Here is a 24,007-nt window from a genome sequence, read left to right on the forward strand (position 1 = left end):
TGCAATGGTAGGTTGTTCAGCCAATTGAGCTGTGGAAAAACAGTTTAGGACCAGATTCAGTTGAAATCCCTATTCACTTTCTACCCAACAAAAGGCCTCTCAAGTGCTGGGTATATGAGGCAGGGAGAGGAGCACTTTATGGATAATGTAGTGCTCCTGTACTGCAAGTATGAATTTAATTCACAAGGGGAACTTGTACAAAAGTTTGTTCCAGCCACGCTCCATGAGTGTTATACACGGGAGAGCATAGTCTTGAGAAGTACGGATATGAGAGTACTTTCTCATGAATACCTTATGGACATATTATCACAACCATAATACAAATATTTTAACAGCTCAGATGCGTTCTCTTCACCTAATTCTCAAACAACTATAAAGGCATTCTTGATTTTATTTCCAGTTTTCATTTCCTGAAATATTCTGAAGGCACTTGTTAGCTTTCAGAGACTAAAGCCCTGATCCTGCAATCTGATCCATGCAGCAGAGCCCCAGTGACTTTGGTGGGTCTCCCTGCAGTCATAGGGGCCCAGCTCCATGGATTCAAGTGCAGGGGGCCTAACCGTATAAATATAAATTAAAAATGAATTTTTCCTATTCAATCTGTAATTGACACTGATTACTCACTCGGTCTCATGTAATGCAGTTGAGTGCAGTGGTATTTGGAGTCGCATTACATGTCACTGAGGGCAAGTCTACACTACAGCGCTACATCGGCACAGCTGCATCGATGCAGCTGCGTTGCTGTAGCATGTCTGGTGAAGACGCACTATGCCAATGGGAGAACGCTCTGCCATTAGCATAATTACTCCACCTCGGTGAGAAACAGAAGCTATGTCAGTGGGAAAGCGGTGTGGACAGTGTGAAACTTGCGTTTCTCAGGCAGGGAGGGGCTTTTTCATACCCGTGAGCAACATAAGTTAGATCGACTTAAGCGGTAGTGTAGACCTGCCCTTACTTATACTGCTCATCACCAGCTTTTCCAAGTTGTTTAAAAGTGTCCTTCCCACCCACTTCCCTTAGAAATTGGCAATACTCCCTAGGAAATAAGCTGTAAAACAACTGACTTGTTTTGAAATGATTGAAGCACTAATAAAGGATTTGTACTGGAAAGTCCACCTAGTCTTTAGCTGTAGTGGAACTGATGTGCCATCGTAATTCTACTTGACTTTATAGAACAATTGGTTTAGTGCTACTAGGAGTTTAATATGGCCTCTTGCTTTAGGAAGCTCTTAAAAGGATAACCATGATTTAAAAAAATATAAACTACAAAAGCCTCTGAGGTTGCCTGGAATTTCATTGCCTGTACAGTGATTTTATGTGGTCATACAGGAGTGTTAATACTAAGGCCAATTAGAGACATAACTCATCTCAGTTATTGTTAAAGCAAGCACTGATCTGACTGTGGAAAGCCATGTGTGGGATGAGTGAGTGTGTGAGTTTGCTTATTTGGGAACCTTTGTACATAATATGTGCAGGTTGTCTTAGCTTTCTAATACTTTGCAGTCCCCTGCCCATGAGGCTTGTGTCTCTAATTCCCTAATAGCATGACTCCTTCCAGTTTTGCCCCTCTGTTGCTTGAAGCAGTATCCTTGCTCATTGTTTTGAACAATCATATTATGCCCCTCCATCTTTTTGTTCTTTACATTGGCTGCCTATAAAGTGGTGGATTAATTTTAAATTGGCCCCTGGGTTTCTAATTCCCTTAATGGTGTAGGCCCTGGCTATATTGAAAACAGCCTTGTTGAAGTTTCCTTTTTATTGATTAGTTGTGCTCTAGAATTCCACTCTGTTGCTTTTTGGGTTGGCCTTTGCTGTGTGCGGAGACTTTGGATGTGGAATTTCCTTTCCCCTGACATCTATCTCAGCTAGTCCTTCCCCGTTTATATATGGCTTAATTTTTTTCCCCAAAGGTATTTTTAGTATGACCACTGTTGGTCTCATATTTGTTTTTCTTTTTTTAGTTAAATCTCTTTCCAATTATCTACATTTATAGTTATAGGAAGGCAGTGGTGTTGTAGGTGAAGCATGGGAATGTCTTAAGATATTTTAAATCAATTGTAATTATTGCTAATAGGTGAATAGCTTGGAGGCTCATCCCAACTATCTACATTTCTAAAGCCATCTAAAATAAGTGGGAAACCCTTATATAAATGCTTTCTTGTACGTCTTACCTCCAAGTTTACTGTTTTGTGAAGTATTTTGAGCCCTCCTCTCAAACCCAAGAAGTGGAACTCACTAATGCAATATTTCTGGGTCAGCTCATTCACCCAGCGTGGGGGGGTCCATCAGGGTATAGGGAGGCCACAGCCTGAAAAAGCTAGGGATCCATGGATATCTAGGGTCACAATCCCCATATCACCTTTCTGGCTCATTCTGGTTGTAATTCCCCTTTTTACTGTACCCCATCTGTTGATAACACACTGTGAACTCTTGGAGGGGTGTGGGAGTGTCACAGAGTGGTATATCCTTCTGTAGTTTCTGGAGAGGAATATACCTCTCCTGTGTGTCTCTCTCTTTTCCCCAACCCCCTACCTCTCCAATCCTAGCCATGTCCTGTTTTTGTCCTGCGTGGCAGAGTGTCCACATGAATCTTCTTCAGCTCACTTCATCAGATGCATGCTGCGGAAGTGAAGCAGTATGCATCCGATCACTTCCGCAGTATGTGTCCGATGAAGTCAGCTGTAGCTCACAAAAGCTTATGCTCAAATAAATTGGTTAGTCTCTAAGGTGCCACAAGTACTCCTTTTCTTTTTACCCATGTATGTGTTTCATTATTTTTCCTGCTAAGTGGACATTTTATAAAGTCCACAGCAGAGGGCTTGGCACCTCCAAAAAGGATCCTGGCAAGGTTAGTCCCAATGAGCAAAATATGCAAATTTAAATTTAAAATATTTTCTTAATAGAAGTTGCATAAATTATTCCCAGTGGGCACCTACATGACAATACATTTAATGTGCTTGGGAATTAATGTGCCCCACTTATATTACTTTGTTCCATTTTTAAAAAAATGCATTATTCATTTAAACTGTACTCTATTCTACTTAGCTCTTTAAAAGGACACTCAGCCATTTATTTTTTAGCCCTAAATTTAACTTATGGAAATGTAAATTTTATTTAGTATGTGTGGAATACCTGTATAAATGAAATATAACACCTTTACTGAATTCAATGTAATTTAAAAATCCAGAAATAAAACAAATGTACAAAAAGCGACACCACTTCGGTTGATTCTTATGATTGTTTGAAACAATATATACATTATATAATAAAACAGTGTTTGAAGGTGTTCAGAAACTTTCCTTTTAACTCCTGAAAAATTGTTTGGGTCCCCAGTAACCCAGACAGCATACAGGCAATGTGGATGTTCTAGCATGTGTGTGCCTATTCCTGCTAGCAGCCCCAAAGATCTGTTTTGGCTGTCCCCTGCTTGTCTGCGCAGCTGCCTCTGTAGTAGCTCCATCTAATTCTGTGCAGGGGCTAGAGGGTAACAGGGTTGCTAGAATTTAATAATGATCCATATAAGAATGATCCATCGAGAAGCACTGTGAGGAGTGTTTGGATTGTGAAATCAGGAGCGGAAGATAGACAGAGGGGAGACACTGAATCAGCAGTTGATAGGGATGGGTTTTTGGCCTTTTAATCCCTTCTGGCAGTGTCTGGTGATTGTCTTTATCAGTTCATCTGGACGACTGGCAGCTTCTGAAAAGAATAAGGGCCAGCACTGTTGCACCAATCCTTGTGCTTAGTTAAACAGGTTCTAATGCCAAGGGTTTGTGCAAGTATAATGAGTATTCAGTTTGTATCTAATCTTTCCTTTTTTGAAGCACGTGGAGGTACTTGGAATACCAAAGTTGTCACACAAGCTTAAATTCTCTTCATGAAAACAATTTAGGGTGGGATTTTCAAAAGCATTTGGCACTGGTCTAACCCAGCTCCCTTTCAAATCAGTTATAAAGCTCCTGTTGATTTAATCGGGAGCAAAGTTAGTCAGTCAAAAGCTGAGCACTTTTGAAAATCTCTCCCTAGTGTGTATGGTAACACCCACTGTTTCATGTTCTCTATGTATATAAATCTCCCCACTGTATTTTCCACTGAATGCATCCGATGAAGTGAGCTGTAGCTCACAAAAGCTTATGCTCAAATAAATTTGTTCATCTCTAAGGTGCCACAAGTCCTCCTTTTCTTTCTCCCTAAACTGTAAATGAGAATATACATTTGAGGATATCACAACATAAATTTTTATACCGTGCTTATGATTGTGCTATTTGAGTGACTTACATTTGTGAGTTCATCTGCTTGATGATGCTTGATGATGTCACTTCATCCATTTGATGTGGATTTGGCACTGTAATTCATATTTACATATAATTTATTCTTTGGTACTCATATGCTGCGTATGAGTTGCCATACAAAATGTAGGCCCATATCAGTTGCCATACAAAAACCTTTCTGAAGCTCTCTAAATAGCATCGTTATTTCATTACCCTGAAGCTTAAGAAGTTTTCTCCACTTTTTTTCATTCATGTCTTATGTATAGGGACAAAATGGCTATCGACTAAATAAAATGTGATGTTATTTGGTCTGTAACTTTTTTCCTGATACATTTGACTTGATATTCATTTTAAGTGGCCTTTGGTTTTTTAAAGTCATTTAAATGATATACTTCATTGTTAAATGTCATTCTAATAATGGAAATACTAAACTATGACAGGTTTCAAAGAATGTTTCAAATACTAAGTCTGGAGGTAACAGCTTTATTACTGCTTGATGACTTGACCCATATTTCCTAACATGATTTCCCTGCTGTAACTTTAAGTGAGTTCATGTAAGTCTAATGATATCAGTTGACCTTGAGAGTTAAACCCAAAAGCCTGTGGGGGGTTTTAGTTTCTTGCACTGTTGTTAAACATTATCTTTTTTTAAATGGAGGACTTAAAAACTTCCAATATACTAAAATATATACGTGTACAATTTATTTAAAAAAACCAATATTTTTCCAGTCACTTATGAATCTCCAAATAGTGTGTTTTACAATATAGATGCATAGTGCAAGAATTAAACAGTATCAAAAACAATTATGATAATACCTTCTATAACACACGTGGTGGTGGTAAGTGGAAAGGCTGTGTGATAATGGTTATCAGACACCTTTGGCCAACTCACCATCACTAATCAGTCTCATCTGGGACTACTTCAAACATTCAGACCCCTCCAGACAGCTGCCATTTATTTTTATTTTTAAACAACTTGCCTGTTTCCTCCTGTCTCATAAATGTGGAATTTCCCACAGAATTACATTTGCCTGAAGCATAGGAACAATTTAGGAACAGTGACAAGTTTAAAGTCAGATATCTATCTTGAAACCCATCAGACTAGAAAATGAAACTTTATATCAGCCAGTGTAATGGGGATGTTGCCAGCTTTCCAGTGCATAAGCCACTGGCTTTTAGCTCTGAGATGCCAAATATTAAAACTTGCTTTGAGTCCTTTAAGAGCAAACCTTAAAAAAATCACATTATTCTGCATAGACAATCTATTGTAATCACATTTTAGAGGTTTCTAAAATGTATTTGAGAACATCTTTCTATCATTCTGAGGCCTGTATCATTGGATTAAGGCACAAAGAGAATCTGACTTTACAAGTTGAGGGATATAAAAATTTTGAAAAACTCCTTCAAACAGTTTCTAAAATGTTTTTTCTGTAAAGGATGTGGAATGCATAGAATATGTGACTGTATGGTATAAAGATTGTACCAGCACTGTTAATGTATTTGAATAATTTTCATGTGCCTTTACCACTTGTAAGTAATGTGGCCATTCCAAGTTGATGTTGATACAACCTTCATGTTCCACCATCATGCCTTCTCTGTTTCCCATGGTGTGGCTGCCACTGATACAGGCAAATAGGCATGTTTCCAGCACCTCTAGGCATGGCAGTCCATAGCCAGGCACCTCTGGGCTTACTGCATCACTTATGAATATAAAAAAAATTGCTTGAACCCCGGCACCTCTTTCATTACAAATTAGGCACTGTGTGTTTCTATCATCTGTGCATCAGACTGGGGGTACTCAGTCAGGATACAGAAATTTTCATGTCCACTCCAGCTGCTTCTCACCTCCCTGCAGCCAGACTCCCCAGTTGATTCTTGCCTGTGCTGAAGAAGCAGCAGGTGCCTCATGCTGAGGTGGCATCTTGAACCTTTTCAACCTGCTTCATTCTTCAGCTGGGAAAGAAAAAGAAGTTGGCCAGGAACTGACTGCAACTCTACTCTCCAGCACTTTGTTGTGGGCATTGTATGAACATGAGGCACGGAGTCCTCTTCGCAGATGGTCACTGGTTCACCTGAGGCAAGGCTGATAAGGGCACTTTCACGACGCTTCAGACACTTGGCACAGGGCTGGACAAATCTCTTAGCTGCCCCGCCCCTGAGGTAGAAGAAAGAGGAGGAAAGCAGTGTCAAGGAGGAGGCTGTCCAGCCCAAGGTAAGGGTATCCTTTTACCCCTTTCTGTGCCCCCACTTGGAAAACATGTGGTTCCAGAGGCCATTACCTGTATCAGCTAGGCATATGGAGCTTCCCTCATAGGTGGCCTTTTCTCTTTTTCACCTAAAATCTTCCTAACTGAAGGCCCATTTTCAGCTCTCTGTCTCACCTGTCTGCTTCCGATCTTGTCCCCGACTTCTCTGTCATGGGTGTCACTTCGCTGTCTCCTTTGCCTCTTTAAATGGGATAAACTGGTTAAGGAGGGGAAGTAGACTTTGATTCCCAGATCTAGATTTGCTTTCTCCCTGTCCCAACCCTATTCCTTTATCACTAAATCCCTGGAAGGTCTTGCCAGACCAGTGGGCCTATCTGGTTTCTCGTATGGCACTGACTTCCAAAATCTCCGCTGTCAAATGAAAGATTCCTGAGCAGGAGTGAGGCCTTCAAATATTCTTGCAATGGGCTAACTCAGAAAAATAATGGTCTATTTTTTGAGCTGAGGTTATTGCTAGTCAAACCTATTTGTGTAAGGCAGTGACAGTCACATCATGGGAGTGGACAGAAATGGAAAAAAAATATTTGGAAACTTTCAAATGTTTAATTTGTGTTGCAAAAACCAGTTTAGTTTTTTGACTATCCTGATGGTTTTCTGGTATGTGTAACAGCATACCAACAGAGAAGTTAGATACACTGCAACCTTCCATAAAGAGTATTTTAACACTATTTTTTTCTTAGAATTCAGAATGATGAAACACAAAGCAGGTTGCTCCCTAAAACAGAGGCATAACTTGTCCCACCTTACTCTAGGCTTTTTGTTTGCTGCCTTCATGCTTCCCTAGCCTGCAAGCAGGACCAGGAAACCCCTGAGGATTAAAATGCTAGCTTTACATTTTAATACATTTTCTGTACATCACATTTTCCAGGGCATGACCACAGAGGTACAGATGCCCACAAAACTGTCTAATCAGATGTATAGCTTGGGCTGAATAACTGAAATTAGGAAGTCAAGGCAGACTAACCTATATTATACAGACTTTGCAGTCATCAGCTGGGGAGTTTGCCTGCATGGAAGAGGAGGCAGAGCTGTGCATAAAAATTTCTGTACCTCATGTGGGCAGCACCGCTTACCTGACAGAAGACAAGGATGTACCCATTTGTCTGTACCGGTGGTAGTCACTCCATGAAACATAATTAACTGTCACATTTGTTACTATAATGCTATTTTTGTGAATTATGCCCAGTTTGCATGTTAGAGGAAGACTGAATTAAGGGTATAATCCTGCTCCCACTGAAATTATCTACATTTCTGGATTTTGACAAATAAGATCCCCAGAAGGAGGGAGAGATATTTTCTGTGACGTAGATGACACTATTAGAAATCCTGAAGTCCTCGCTCTGTTTTTATGCCAGCCCATGCTCAAGTAAACTCCTACGAAAATCCATCGGACTTTGGGGTTTGGCCGTTAAAATAGACTATGAAATTAATGGCCCATTTGAAATATTAGGATAAGTGCGGTTGACTTTAGGAAAATCCTTTAGTCTGAATACTAACATGCTTCATAGTGTTAGACTCAAGAAGCTCAATTTATTTAGCTTAACAACGATATGGTTTAGGGGTGACTTGATTACAGTCTATAAATATCTTCATGGGGAACAAATATTTAATAATGGTCTCTTCAGTCTATCAGAGAAAGATATAGTGTGATGCAGTGCTGGAAGTTGAAGCTAGACAAATCCAGATTGGAAATAAAGCATGCATTTTTAACAATGAAAGTAATAACTGTTGGAACAATGTACCAAGAGTCTTTGTGGATTTTCTAACACTGACAATTTTTAACTTGAGACTGGATATTTTTACTAAAAGATCTGCTCTAGGAATTATTTTGGGGAAGTTAAATGGCTTGTGTTATATGGGTGGTCAGACTAGATGATCACACTGGTCCCTTCTAGCCTTGGAATCTATGAATAGAAGTTCAGGGTGGTTATTAAATCTAGTTGTTGCTGTGACAACATGTCATACTGACTTCAAATATTTTTTTTAAATTCAGGACAAAGATGGTTTGCATGAAGAATTTATTTACTGTGAAGGGGAGTTTGTTTACATGGTAGCTAAGGAGGACAATGCTAATAATTGATGGGGGAAATGTAACTGGTATGGCAATTGTTTTGAATTAACTTCTTCACTTTAGTTTGACAGGCAAATCATGAATCTTGGAGTTAGATAATTAGCCCATTTAAAAAATCCTTTCCTTTTAGTTGTATTTTAATAACTAGAATAGAGTTTCATGGATAGTGGATTGAGTTACTGATATGCTGTATATAAAGCTTATGAAATATTAATATAAAACTTCAGCATTTTTGCTAGATGTTAATATTGAACCAGCATTTGAAAATGAGGGAATAGTTCAGTGTAAGTAGCTCTTGTAGTCTGATCACAATAAACCCCTGATCCAGTATTTTTGAATCCTTGCCCTTGTTGAGCTAGTATATGAAATTAAGCATTCAGATCTGGAAACTGCAGTCTCTGGAGAATTTTGCTCTTTTGGAAAAGGCTCTCTGCACAATGGAACCATTTTATGTTGCTGGAATGAAGGGCATTTCGGGAAGGTATTTCAATGAAGATACAAAACTGTATAGGCCACATAGAGAAAAATGGGGAGAGAGAGAGAGAGATAAGGAAAAATATGGTTGAAAAAATGTTGGAGAAACACTGGGCTAGCCCCATTATTTTGTGCTAGGTTGGGTTAAGTAAACCTACAACAGAGAAACCTTTAAAAACTGATTAATGGATTACTATTAAAATGAAGTTGGCACCTGCTGACTTGCTGGATTTTTATATGTAAAAGTGATTTTCTGATTCTGCATGATTCCAGAAGCAGCTTTTTAATATGTTTTTAAATGTAGACTTTACCTTTCTTTTAACTGAAATTGATTAAACTGAATTTTGCTAGTTTTGTGTGGTCTCATAAAAAGTATTTTTGCATTGGAAATCAGGACTTTTTTTTTTTAATTTTATCTGCTGCATAGGGTAAGTGGTTGATGTAACTTCAGTGTGTAGATTAGCTTCTACTGTTAACATTCTTTTTTATTTCCAGTTGCTGGAATTATTACAGCTGATTTTGCCTCAGGCATGGTTCACTGGGGAGCTGATACCTGGGGTTCCGTTGATATCCCTGTCATTGGCGAGGTAAGGAGAAGTTGACTTGTATTCAGTATGAGCAGTAGACTAGAAATAAATCATTTTAATATGCTTTCTGAAGATAAAAAATCAGGAAGGGTTGTGGGTGTCTTTCTGGTTTTACGCACCCATCCACCAGCAATATCTGGGAACCTTGCCCAAAACTCTTGAGACAGTGTTCATTCTTTCTTATGTATTGAGAAATGGATCTCACTTAAACACTGGGAATACTGTATCCACCCAATAAGAATTATTTTTTTATAAAGTAAATGCTGTAAAAGCGTGAAATTTTAGTGCTCAGGTTATCCATTGAACAAGTTTATCTGTGACACACAAAATGCAGTACAGAAAAGCTTATGCACTAAATCTAGGTATTTCTACTATGCCTATTACTACAGTATCCGAGCACCAACGTAACTGTTTAATTTTTAGAAATGCTTATTAGTACCTTATACTGAGATATGTGGAAGGAGGGGTGTAATTGAGTGATCTCTGTGCAATTGTGTAATATGGTCATTTTTAAAAAATCAGCACTGGAAAAAAACAGCTCTTATAAGAAACGTACATTTTTGTAAGTCTGCAGTTAAAGTCTGAACACCAGTGAAATAAGTTATTTCCTTGTGACAATGCCATATTTAGCACACTAATAAAAGAGGGGAAAGAAAGTGATCTTTGATACGCTAATTATTTTCGGTACTTGCATCAGAGTTTAGTAAATCAGCATGCTACATCTGCAGTGCTAACCAAACTAATCTAAAATACTGGCCTCCCTGTGGAGGTATAGAAATGTCATAGTCCATGGAGACTTGGACTGCATTTATGCAGGTCTGCCTTTTCTGTCATAGATTCAACAGACCTTCCCAGAGAAGATCTACAGTGCTTTAAACAACCTTAACATGGGGTTTAAAGAGATTAATGAATATCAGCCTTGTACTAAATAAATCTTTATCACTTCCTTTACCTACTACAGTAATTGCCTTAGTGCAGTGTAACACATTCAATCTGCCAGCTTGCCGTTAATCTCAAATACATCTTTGACAAAAGAATCCATTTTATCTTCATTTTTGTGTGTGTGTATGTGTGCACACTTGCCAAATCTGGCACTTAATCAGGTCATTGAAATACTATATGAGAAGCTGCTGTGTAATATGAAAATAATATGGTTGATGAGACCATTCGTAGGATATACATAGCAAAAGCTCCATTTTATCCTCACTTAATTTTGTATGTGGTATAACATATATGCCTGCCTTTCACAAAACAAATTATTAATAGACATAAATGAGGCATGGGCTTAAAATGGTGACATCTGAGGTGTGTACAAATAAATAAAGTGCAAGTATGTGTGTGTGTGTGTGTGTGTGTGTTACACACAGGTACACACACTTCTTAGATATCAACAATTTTGGTCATATATATGAGAGAGATATTAGGCTTTGTGTGCATATTTATGTTTTCATTTTTCCACTCTGACTTCTGATCTGAATTTCCAATATATAAATGCTTATAGTTTTCATTAAGAAAGAGTGGATTATTTTAAAGGACTAGTCTCAAAATTATTAATTGCAATTTAGCAACAGCCAGGAACAATATGTAATAATGTAACTACTTTAGAAGTGTTTTGTAATTAAAATAATTTTACCTTTTTATTTAGCAGAAATGGTACAATTAAATTAATTATGGGTCTCCATCTAAAGTCAGTCCTCTCTAACATTATCTGGTGAATTTTTTTAAATGCATATTATTTATTTACTTATTTATATTTAGCTACTTGGTAGCACTCACAGTATATTTTCCATTTGCAGTGCTGTAGCCAGGTTGGTAACCGGATATTAGAGAGACAGGGGGTGGGTGAGGTAATTCCTTTTATTAGACCAACTTCTGTTGGTGGAAGAGGCAAGTCCCTCAGAATTTGTGTTAACTACTTATGCTAAACAATCTGTTCCACCTTGTGTTTAGCTCTGACACTGGGTTCCTTTCCCAGACCTGAAGAAGAGCTCAGTGTAGTTTGAAAGCTTTTCTTTTTTTATCAGCAGATGTTGGTCCAATAAAATATATATTACCACATCCACCTTGTCTCTCTAATGTATTTTCCAGACATTCAAGAAGTTGAGGGAGATAAGAATGTTTATATTAGTCAACTAGATTCAAGATAGGAAGGATGGAAGAAATGGGTCTTAATTCTGGACATGGAAAGGGCCCTTGCAGACTAGCTTAAATTACCTGCATAGATAGTTGCATGGCAGATGTTATGGAGGTCAGGTGACTTTGTGAGAAGCAGATGGAGATGAGAAGTAATATTGATGGAGTGGATGGTCTGGGGGGTAGTGCTAAACTTGATATAGGTGGATAATTAGGAATGGACAGAGCCTTGAAATAGATGATGAACTTGTATCTGATGCAATAGTGGAAGGAATTCATACTGGGGAGTGACATGCGCATCAGTTGGATCAAGGGAGATGACTTTAACAGCTGCATTTTGTATGTATTGAAGGAGCAATGTGTGTGTCTTCAACAATGGCCAAGATTTTCAAAAGTGCAGAGCATTCACAGCTCCCCTTGAATTCAAGTCCCTAAAGTTGTTAGGCCAGGGTAAAATCGAATATTGAAATCAGTGGGGAGTGGTTGGGTTACCACTTTTTTTGCAAAATCAAGCTTTTTATATTTTGAAAGTAAGTGTTTTCTGTGTGTGTACAATATACCTGTTAAACTGAGAGGCAGTGTAATCAGGGCACTGGATTGAGAATCAGGTGAACTGGGTTTTATTTCTGTTTCTTCCATTGACTTATTATGTGATCTTGGGCATGTCCCTTTATCTTTCTGTGCCTCATCGTCCATATCTGTAAGATTGAGATTATATTTGCTTTTCTTTTTAAAGTGCTTTGAGATAAGTATGAAAAGATTATGTAAAAATAACTTGTTATTCCTAAATTCTGCAGTACAGCCCTGATTTTTCCCCCCTGCCCTATTATATTCCAAATTTTCTTTAATCTTTGGAAGATAGGCTTTTGTATAAAAGGGATAGAAATGCATTGTGCATAACTATATGAAAGAGCTGTACCATTGTTTTTAACCTGGAATTTCAGATAGCCCGAGGCTGGATAGTTGAGACTGAACTGTGCATTTATTTTAACTGCTCTTGATGGAGGGGTGGGAATTTTCCCTTTACATTTAGGTGATTGTTTTTATATCATATTTCTTGACCTTTCATGGCTGTGTTTGGAGCTTGTGGTTGCTAAGCACTTTTTACCTCCTTCTTTAAAAATCAGTCACAAGACAGTGACCGGTTTGAGACTGTATTTGAGAGGCTGGCAGAGTGGTTGGATTTTTCTCATACTCGCTGCAATCCTCACATATTTTTGCTGCTGAGCTGCTAAGACCATGACCTATCTGATGCTGTAATACTTCTTCCCTTTTCTCCTTTGACCCATTGTTTTCAGAGTTTCCTTAGAGTCCTGTCGGTGAACCACACATACTGCAGCTTGATGCCTCTGTGTGTAGCTTCTGGGTTTGCCCTTGCTCTACAGTTGACCTTGCAAGGTCTTTCTTTCCTGTAATGTTTATATTTTATTCATTTTCAAGGTAGAGTGCTTACCCTCAGACTTGTTGTTCGCATATTAGTAACAATCTCCATGGCAAAGAAATTTACAGTGAAACTGTAATACTAAGACTGTACAAACACATGAAGCTTAAATGTCAGTCTACCCATTTCTGAGGGTGGATCTTTCTCTCTTACATAATGCCAGAATTGCAACCATTAATTTTACTAATATCTCTGGGGAGGCACATCAGATTACAGGAAGTATTATACCAATATTATCAGAAAGAGATGAGATATTATTTTTGAACCATTTTCCCACTCATAACAACATATTTAGGATCTAGCTAATAACAGGCTTAAACTAGAAGAAGGGGCAGATAACTATAGAACATTCCAGACTTGGGTGCCTAAATCCTAAATCCGTGTTTTGGAACCTAAAGGAAGGGGGCCTGATTCCCAGAAGTACTCCATTTCTACTGCTTGCATTGAAGTCATTGTGCAGAGGCGGGCATCATTTAGCAATAGGATTGAAAAACTGACATAGAACAGAGGCAGGGAGAGAGAGGTCTCCGACTTTCCTGAAAGACACATTGAACAAAGGGACAAAAGATCTTCCCAGGCTCCTGCCTGAAGCATCAAAGAATTAGTCTGAAGTAATACTGGACACGCAGGCCAGGGTGAAGGTCTATGATTTAGTGCCAGAATTTCATAATTCTGTACACACAAGTGCACATGCAATAACAATAATTTCAGATTGCAGACGGGAAATTAGCCCTCTAATTGGCTTATGTACTGACACAGTTGCCAACAATGAGATGAGCAATTATGGAAGGAATCTGGTCCCGAAGATGGACTTGGAGACCAAAATGTTCTAACTTGTCCTTTTAAATTAGGGGTCTGGTTTTCAGAGGTGCAGATGCACAATCTTTCTCCAGTGTTCTCTGGTGCAGTATAGTTTCTTGGTGTCCAACCCCTAACCCATTTTCTAGCAATATAGCCAGAAGCATTCTGGAACTACCCATCCTGCAGATTCCAGAATGGAAATCTCAGTGTTTTAACAAATACAGCTCTTTGTCACATAGCTATGTCTTACAAGAGGAATTTCAGTCTCCTGCCAGCACAATATCACTTGTATATTTTGCTTGCCCTAGCAAGATTGTCCCCCTACCACATCTTACCTTAGTGGTTACTTCTCCTGCAGCTCCTTGGTCATTTTTTGTTCACTGTGTCACCTGCATCCTCTCAGGGCACCAGCCAGATCCTATTTTACAGGGACCCAACACGACTCTAGTAAACAGGGGAAAGGGCCTTGGGACCCAACAATGCAAGCTACTGTTTCTCTTTCACTTAAAAAAAAATGAATTGAAACTAGCCTATGACTTCCCAAGGGTAGCTAATAGGGAAATTTTCAAAGCTACCTCAGAGATTTAAGATCACAAGACCTAGTGAAAGTTAGTGAGGATTGTGCTCCCAAATCTCTTAGGTGCTTTTGAAAATCTTTCTTCTGAATGGCCTTTCTAAAAGATTTTAAAGGCAAAAATCCTTCTTTGTAAAGGCTAGAAAGCATTGTGCCATCATACTTTTCATAACAATTGTCATTTTGTATGCCATGTATTTTAGCCAAAAGAAATGCCAAGAGATTTTATTAGTTATTTTACCACATTGAAGCTATGTCTCCCACTTAATAGCTATCAGTGATCTTATTTCTGAAGTTTGACTCCTGCATAGCTATTCAGATTACAAGTTTACAATTCTCAAATTTATGTATTTATTCAGAGTATAGTCTTAGCAGTCATTTTTATCATTTGCTGTGTGACAGATATTTTTAGCTCGGTGGTTAGTGTTGACCACAGATCCATCCATGCTTCCAGAGCCAGTGCATTAATGCTGTTATTTTAGGAGGAGGTGGTATAGTTCTAATAGTGCTTCAGTACATAATTTTGCTTTTGCAGCAGTTATTTTAATCTTCTGCTAAGTGGCTACTATACATCTTCTTTACATAAATAGCATTGTTATAAGTCCATTGGAGGAGCTGTGGAGGATATGAGTATTTTAAATTTCTTATTGTAGAATTCCAAATAATTACTTGGTGTAAATCAGTTTAGTCTTCAGTTTACTTCAGATTATTTATTCAAACAAATGAATGCTATTTTGTTATGTTTCCTTTCTTGTTCCTATTGTTCACTTTTCTCATGCTTCCTTTTGGAAGTGTAAGAACTCTGAAATCCACTCATAGAGAAAGTTCTATTGAAACTATCAGTAGATCAGCTTGCTTGTAACTTGCAGAACTTCACATCAGCATCATTGCTCTTGTATTAAGCAATTATTTCAATATATGCTCTTTCATGGTGATTGTTTGGTGCTTAATTGAATACTTCCCATTAGCTCTCTTTTCTCAGATTGATTTCTGTACTTCCTTAGCATAATGAATACAGAGATTTGCAAGAACAAAAAGTGCTACTACCCTATTAGCCATACCAGGAAAATAAATTGACACATTTCTCCAATTAAACATGCTGGGTTTTTTTAAAGTTCTTTGAGAAATTCCTTGCTTCTTACACACCAGATAACAAAATCTTTTAATGCCATAATCTCTTCGTAATGTAGGATCTTTCTAGGTCTGAGGCTTGACTGTCTTATGTTTTCAAAGCATGAGTTACAAGAAAGGGACATTCTTTCCAAAAGACACAGATCTTTGAGTAGTGTCCCTATGGATGCTCCATGTCAAGCGTGTATGTGCTTTCGATTGGAGATTTTTGGTAGTAATGTCCGTTTGGTGCACTCGTGCACCCTACTCATCCTCATGCCATGCAACAAGGCTACATAGGGCTGCATGGATGAATCCCTCTCAGTGCCTTCTCAACCACCTTGACCTGAGACAGCACATCCAGCATGCCCACTTCAGTCAGTCAAGCTTGCCTCAACTAGTCTTTAGTTAGTTGTTAGTTTTATTAGTTTAGTGTTTAGTATTGTTGAATTTGTTGGTTTTTGTAAGAGGATTGTGCCTTGTCTTTATTCCCCTCCCCTTTCTTGGAGGTTCTCCCTCGGCTTGGAGATATGCCAAGATCACCAGGGTTCTGATATTGTCTCACTTGCTGGGAAGTGATCCTGGTCAGTGACTGGCATTCCTGGTACGTTCGTTCTCTAGGAGAAACATATGTTCCACAGAAGTACAATTTCTGTTTAGCCCTGAAAAGCAGGGCCAGGAAGAAAAGAGAGAGTAAGATGAGGAGGTTTTATGATGGAGTGCTTCCTCTGCCTCACCTCAGACCCAGGGCAGGAGATTTCCCCTCCTCCTTCCCATGCTCACACACCAGTCTCTGAGCAAACATAGTACCCTGTTAGCCTCAGCCCAATGTTCATCTCGACCGTCCATACTAAAGTGACCCTTTGCATTATCTGGATACGTAAAAATTAGGATTAGAATTTGGTAATGGGTCAGATATATATCAGGTTTTTATTTTACCTGGAGCAGTGCTTAGTATCAGAATGTTTGTTATGGACTTATATACATTAACTTTCAAATAATATTCTTAAATAATATAAAAATAATATATTTTTTGTGCAATTGATATTCATTATCTTTTTTGTTAATGAGCTGGCAACTACAGTACCACTTAAAAAGTCACTATTTGCTGCTTGGCAGTATTTTCAGTTCATCATGGCGTTTGTTCCAGTGCTGTTCCACTATTCATAGAATCCCTTTTGAAGCACTTGTGGATACAGATGGTTGAAATACCATGTAAAATTCTTCTCTTAGATCCTCCTGAAAGCAAATAGCTCCTTATATGTGCAGAACTCCCATTTGGTCTGAAAGCATGGGATTTGTCTCTTAGAATGGGACATGTGTTGTAATCCCATTTCCATGCAAGAACCTTAACATGGTGCTATTCCCTTCCATTTGCTTCTATCATTATGCATACATAGGTGTATTATTTGTGCTGTACTATAAATTTGGTGATGTTTCTAATGACATTCAGAAATTTTTGCAGTCTTTTAAATGTTGCAGGGTTTCTTTCTTTGTTTCTTTCAGCAGCCCACTTTGATGAATGACAGGTTTTCATTCTTTTTCATATGGGGGAAAAAGCAGCTTTGCTTCCCTTTCTCCTGAGAAATTTTACAAAATATTCCATAAGTCATCTTCGAACCAGGGGTGTTTCCTTCTTTCAAGGTTCTTGGGATCATTTTCTTTTTTCTGAAGTCATGTGCCAACTTGTAAAGATACATAGCAGTCTTCAGATTCACTTTTGTGTTTTGAAAGTTGATCTAAGAAATATATTTTTCTACGAGATAATAAACTTGTCATCAAAATGTAAAAAATTATCTTTCATCCAACCAGAATTTTTTTCTACCAGCTAAGACCCTGATCTTGCAATTGACCGCATGCAGATGCACCACTGTGGTTTCTCTGAGCCCCATTGCAACGGATGGGGTTCTGTCTGGGCGCCTATCTGTGCATGTGTGCTGTCAGTTGCTAGATCAGGGCCTTAAAAAGTAATACATTGCATTTGCCCACCTGCAGTTTTTCTTTTAGAGTCTACTAGTAACTGGAAACAATTTACTTTGGGAGAACTCAGTATACGGTTATAATTAACCTAGCGACAGTGACTGTCATTCACAAATCTATTACTTATTTTGTGTACAAGATTGTAAGAGTTTTATAAAAATTAATAAAATCTGTTAGCCTTTAAGGTGTCACCAGACTCCTCGTTGTTTTTATAAAAATATAGCAATTAAAATAAATTGAATGATTTAGCAACAATCAGAGGAAACTTACAACTTACTGATCCAAGATATGTTTATACTTCAAGCACAAATTAACTCTCCCTTACTTGGGATAGACTTCTTTTTATGGTTATTTGTACTGAGTGGTTACTCGTTCACTAGTCAGCCCCAAACATGTTCTAGGTGCTTGATAGACAAGAAGGAGAATTAGTATGAAGAGATTAGTATGGCTTTTTTTATGAACATCAATACAATGAGATATTTTGATGTTCTATACCTGTCTGAGGCTATGCCTACACTTGTGGTGGCATGAAGAGTACAGACTCTGCATGACCCCCCCAAGCATGGGTATAAATAAGCAGTGCTTCACCATCCACACTGCTAGGTGAGTAGAGCAAAGACATGCCAGAACCTTAGGGTATGTACCCTATATGGCTCTTTACATGCCCGAGCAGTGCCACTCCTGTCTACGCTCTTATATTTTGCATGTAGCGTCCTGCTTCTGGAGCCTTTTCCCGTCCCAGAGAAAGGCTTCAGCAGTGGGGAACTGCCAGAGCTTTTTCCCGCTACCTCTCCCCAGCTGGAGCTTTTCACTGCTGCATGTAGCTACATACCACAGTGTGGCTACAGCCTGCTTTCCTATATAAAGTGTAGCTATATGTACGTTACATAATGCTGCCAGTGTAGACAAGGCCTAGGTAATGTAGTTGCTGGTCAACTTTTTGTTGGAAATATACTTCGCTTGAACTTTGAATTGTACGAATTATAGGTTGGTTAACTTATTTTTTTAATAATCTAGTTTCTGTACCAGAGCTTCTCTCTCTTTCTTATATTGTCTTTTCTCTAATGAATTCCTTCCTTCCTTGTTCTGTAGTATCAGTCAATATCCATGTACCCATAGAATGTAAAATCTTGTAGCTGTAAAAATCTGATATTAAATCATTTGGTCTGGAAATTCAAATGCAGAAGTTGTAATTGAAATGTCTCTAAGGTTCTTTGCAGTTGTGTTAAGTAAACCTTAGTTTTGTTTGTGGAGTTTGGCTTACTTAGAGTTTGCTTATTCTTTAAAGTAAATTATTCCATTCATTGTGAGAATTTGAGTAGTAATCCTGTGACATGATATTTATACAGAAAAGTAAGTATTTGAAAGTCTCTCTAGTGGGAACTATCTGTTCTGTGTTGTAAAATTCCTGTTGTCATTTAGGCTGTTGTGTAAGTATTTCCTTTATAGAAGTGGGGATCCAAAAGAATTTTTACCATGTTTTTTTTTAAATGATTGCTTTAATCCCACAATTTTACTTTCTTAGCTTGCTGCAGTACAACAAATGAACCTGCTAGCAGCTAATCTAGCATGTGAATTGATATAATTACAAAACCTCCACAACCATGCGAGTTGGTAAAAAGCTAGTTGTCAAAGGAAACATTTTTCTAAATGTTGCTTCAGTTCTGTGGTTATAGGAGAGGAACATACGAAACCTGTAACAGTAGCAGTGTAGATAAAGTTCTCGCAGTCTCCCGAGGTAATGATATCCCATATTTGTTTTCATTCCACAGGCATTTGATGTGCCAGGGTCTTGTCTGAATAGAATATACCCACACAGAAAATTGGGATGTTAAATGGTCACAAGTTACGGCATTGCTCCAGTAGCAGATTCTCACCAAGATGATGATGTTCAATAATAATAACAACAATACCTAGCTCTCATACAGGAATGCTAGCACTTACATCCAAACAAAAACACAAACTTCTGTGATATCTGTAACTTGTAGTTTTTGTGTCATATGCAAATTTGTGTGTTCTGATTTGTGTTGTCATCCAAGATATTGATGTATGCTGAAGAATACCAGACCCACAATCAACCCCTTAGGGAATTCATACATGTTCCACACACACATGCCATTCCAATGTAACACCATTGATTACTTGTGGCTGGTTATCCCTAGGCAGTATTTTTAGCCACTTAACTGTAATTAATATTTTTCTCCACTGATATTAATTGTGGACACAAAAATTAGAACTGGTCTTTTAAAATGTGGCCCATTTTGTCCTCTAGATTTGTTATACCCCGGCCTATTAGTACATAAAGCTATTTGCTGTGTTTGGCATGGCATCTGTGTCACATATCTGTGTTGGCGGTAACACTGAAGGTTCCTTTGCTGTATTGGGTAGGTTGTGGCTGGTTCTGGATGGGTATGCAAACTAGGAAAATGTCCGCATTCCTGCACGATCAGCCAACCACAGTTCTTGGGCTCCATCAAGCCTCTTCAGTGTGAACACTTTGCGTTCTGGTGATAAATTATACTTTTTTTTTAATGCTCTCAAGTTACGTTTAATTGATAAAATCATACTTTTAGTAACCTTTGTTAAATTCAAGATTTTTCATATTGGTAGGAAAATGGATTGTATGTTCACACTGAACACACAAACTTGGGAGAAAGTCTGTAGGACCTCTGCAAAAATAATTAAAATAAATCTTGTTTTTTCTACCAACAGGCATTTATCAGGCCATTTAGAGAGCATCATATTGATCCAACAGCAATAACCAGACATGACTTCATTGAGACCAATGGAGATAACTGTTTGATAAGCATAATTCCACTGGCCTTCATGTTCTATAAATTCCTTTCTCAAACACCAGGTAAGCTTGTGTTTTGTTTTGTTTTTTTCTTGGTGGACAAAGGGGGTGAGCACCTCTGGTCATTGTCAAGGGACTTCTGAGGTCTGGTTCTCTACTGCCTTGCAAGTTGTATTGTCATTGATGCCACTGCAAAGTTTTAATGTTTGCAGGTTGGAATTCTCCACTCACTCTGCACAGGTGTAAATGATGAAAAAAGGTATGGGGCAATGGGAAATCAGGCCTGTGGTTTTTACCACTGAGAGAGTCTAAAGGTGAGGATTGTCTTTTTCCAAAGTGCAGTCCCTTGGTCACAAGCTGCGGCAGCTGAAAGTGTGGGCTGGAGGTACGTTTTGTCGTTAATGCTCAGCTTGTCTCTTGCTGTTCCTTTTCCACAGAGTCTGTGCTGAAGTGTACTGACTGCTGTCGCAGGTATAGGCATGGAGCAAGGAGAATCTTGATCCAAAAAGGGTCATGAGCTAAGTGAGCCTGGGAAAGTTCAGGTTTTGCAGGCAGCCACACAGATTGGTAAATTTGAAGAATCTGAAACCAATCTTATTCCTTTGCTTTGTGCTCCAGGGACTGAGTCTTGGAGTGCCAGACTCTTCTGGGAATCAGTCTGCTCTCTCCTCCTCTCCACACTTCAGGGAGAAGGACTACAGCAGTGCAGACTGCTTCTTAACTAACCACATCTCTATGTCGCAAGAGCTCCTTACCACCTAGGCTTCAAGGACCTGGTGTCCAAGACTGTGGCTGTCCTGGGCCAGTGTCTGAGAATCAACTCCCTTTAGTCTGCAACCCGGTGGTGAGTCTTTGCTTGGCCAGTTGATGCAAGTTGCAGTGGAATATCACAGCATTCTCTGCTGAACTGAACTCTGTGTTCAGGGTTATTTGGTTTAGGTCTGAAAGGCTGGGGTGTGGCTAGCCTGAATTTCCACTCACATGTTCACCTGGCCCTGCTAATAATGAGCTGAATTTCATATTGCCTGTACTGCACAGCCAGCTTGCTGCACAGAATCTTAACAGCCTTAATAATTCCCCTAACCATCCAATTAGACTAATAATAAAGGCTTAATTACATATCCAGTTAATCATCAGATTTGTTCATGGAACAGCTTTAATTGGTAGATACAGCTGTTACAATTTTCCAGTTTGAAAGCTATCACCCATTTTTGCTCACAGCTATATTCACCCAACTGTTTTTATTATTGGGACTTGACTGGCATTATTAAGACAATAAAAAGGCTCAGGAACTAAGAAACCTAACCACCCACTGCTATTGCAGCACCCTTCTACCAAACGCTGCCTGGGTTCAAGCCTGACCCTCAGGTTTATAGTGCTTTGTACTGCACATGTTGAAGGAACTCCAAATAGCAAATGGCTTCTTTATAGGTTTCCAAAAATGAAGCTGTTCTGTATTCTGCCCAAGTGGTTCCCACAAAATGATTGTTAAAGACTTTGGGACCTGGAAGCTTCTTGGCTTTGTATGATTCAATAATGCACTACCTAAGCCATTTTGTAATAGATCCTTCAGTAGCCCTGAGTCTTTTCTTATTATGGAAACATATAAATTGGCTCATCCTGTAAAACCCTTCAGTTTTAAAATGTAAAACCTAATTGCCTTATGGACATTCAAAGAATGGAGGTGCTTCTCTGGGGAGGTTTTGCACTGAACCAAAAGATGACAGAACTAGTTACTGATTAAAAAGAATGGAAGAATTAACCTCTTGATGCCAGTTGTCAGGCTTCCCCCCACATTCATATTTTCTATGCAGCTTTAATTGCTATTCTTTTTTTACACCACAAAGATCTGTTTTTGTTTTCTTTGGGGTTCAGTGGGGTAACTGCTTACAGCAACCTCGTTGTCTTAATCAGTTTTTCCTTTGTGCTTTTTAATCAAGTGACCTGTCCAACTGCGACTAGCATTCCCTCATTTAATAAACCTCCTGATATCCCTTCTGTGCTTAGAAGACCCATGTGTAAGGTTCAGGCTCTGCTGACAATATTGGTCTTTGCTGTATGTGTCTCTTTGAAATCACCTTAATTTAAAAAATAAAATAAAACCTTCCACTTCCAGTGTGTCCAGAATAATGAATCCACTTTAACATAAATAATTTTCTATCAAAGCCTAAGAAATGGCCGTATTTTTAGGAAGCATTACACCCTAGGGAAGTAAATGACATATAAAAATGAACTTTCAAAGTGTTGGTCTATAGAAAAAGGAGCAGTGTGTGATGGCAAAAAATGAATTTCTGTGAATTAGCACAACTCATTATTCGTGCTATACACACCTTACTGTCTTATATTCCCTGTACTTAGCTGGAATATAAAATTAAAAAACTGCAGCCCTTCTCCCTGGCCCTCAGTGGCGGTCTCTCTGATTGGATGCCACCTACAGCATGGCAGAGAGCATCAAGAAGCTAGAAGCTGGGAAACATGCAGTGTAACCGTTTCTTAAAGTGCATATCACAAGTTAGCTTTATATATATTTTGTTAATGTATTCTAGGTTTAACAGACCCTTCAGTTCCCACTAACAACTCATTTAAGAGGGGGAAGAAACATGCAGATCAAGAGCACTTTGACAAAATGTGGTGCCGTAGCTGAATCCTTTAAAAAAAATGGAATAAAAGATTTCATAAAATACACAGGTGGATAACTTTTCAAGTGAGAGAAATGATAGTACCTTGAGAATTATGTCCTATATAATGCTTAAATTCAAAGCTTTTTGTGGCAGGGGCTTTCTGGATTTTGTCTATCTAGTACAACGCCAAGCATATTGCATTTAACAAATAATAAACGTAGTGTGTAGATTTCCTATTAATTTTCCTTCAAATAATTTGCAGAGCTCTCCATAGTGTGCTTATATTCCTGCCACAGCAACATTAACTTCCGTAATCTGCGGTCAGGGAGACAGACACTAACTGAATAATCAATTCACCTCTCTGTTCATCAGCACTGTATTTTAGAATGTACATATGCAAACCAGATGTAGGTAATTTGGTCTATGGCTTGCTCCTGCAAAGTGTTGAGCACTCTTGCAAGGTGCGGAGTACCCGTAACTAACCCTGGCCTTAATAAGAGAATCTGGTCATAGCATGCAATCTTCATTTTCTCCCCAAGTGTCCGGTACATAGCAGTCATGGGTATTCTTGTTGGCCACTTCAGAAGATTTTTGACAATGTCCGTCTTTTGCTATGTTTTAGCTAGCTGATGGTATCTGAGCAGCTGCAGCTCCAAGTGGAAGAGTTAACTGCTGAAAATCTTGGATTCACATTTATGCAGTTTCTCTGTCATGGGGCTGCAGGCAACAATGTTAGGAACATATACCAGTCATTAAAAATCTTCCTAACATCTCATGTTAATTTGTTGATAAACCAGTCCAAAGGCTGAAAAAGGGACAGTGTGAAATGAGTGCAAATAAAGAAGAGACATTTAACCTCACATTCCACAAGGGATATTTAATA

The 24,007-nt window shown here is 38.6% G+C and overlaps 1 protein-coding gene across 1 annotated transcript in view; it reads left to right on the plus strand.

Moving 5' to 3' along the window:
* LOC140896499 (plasmanylethanolamine desaturase 1-like) overlaps nt 1–24,007 on the plus strand; it is a 77,503-nt gene that overhangs the window by 42,908 nt on the left and 10,588 nt on the right. The window contains exons 4-5 of the mRNA XM_073308424.1: nt 9,579–9,670; nt 20,422–20,566. Of these exons, the coding sequence (XP_073164525.1) occupies nt 9,579–9,670; nt 20,422–20,566 (237 nt within the window). The remainder of the gene's footprint in view (nt 1–9,578; nt 9,671–20,421; nt 20,567–24,007) is intronic.

Source organism: Lepidochelys kempii, chromosome 12 (genome assembly GCF_965140265.1).
Source record: "Lepidochelys kempii isolate rLepKem1 chromosome 12, rLepKem1.hap2, whole genome shotgun sequence".
Taxonomy (NCBI): Eukaryota; Metazoa; Chordata; order Testudines; family Cheloniidae; genus Lepidochelys; species Lepidochelys kempii.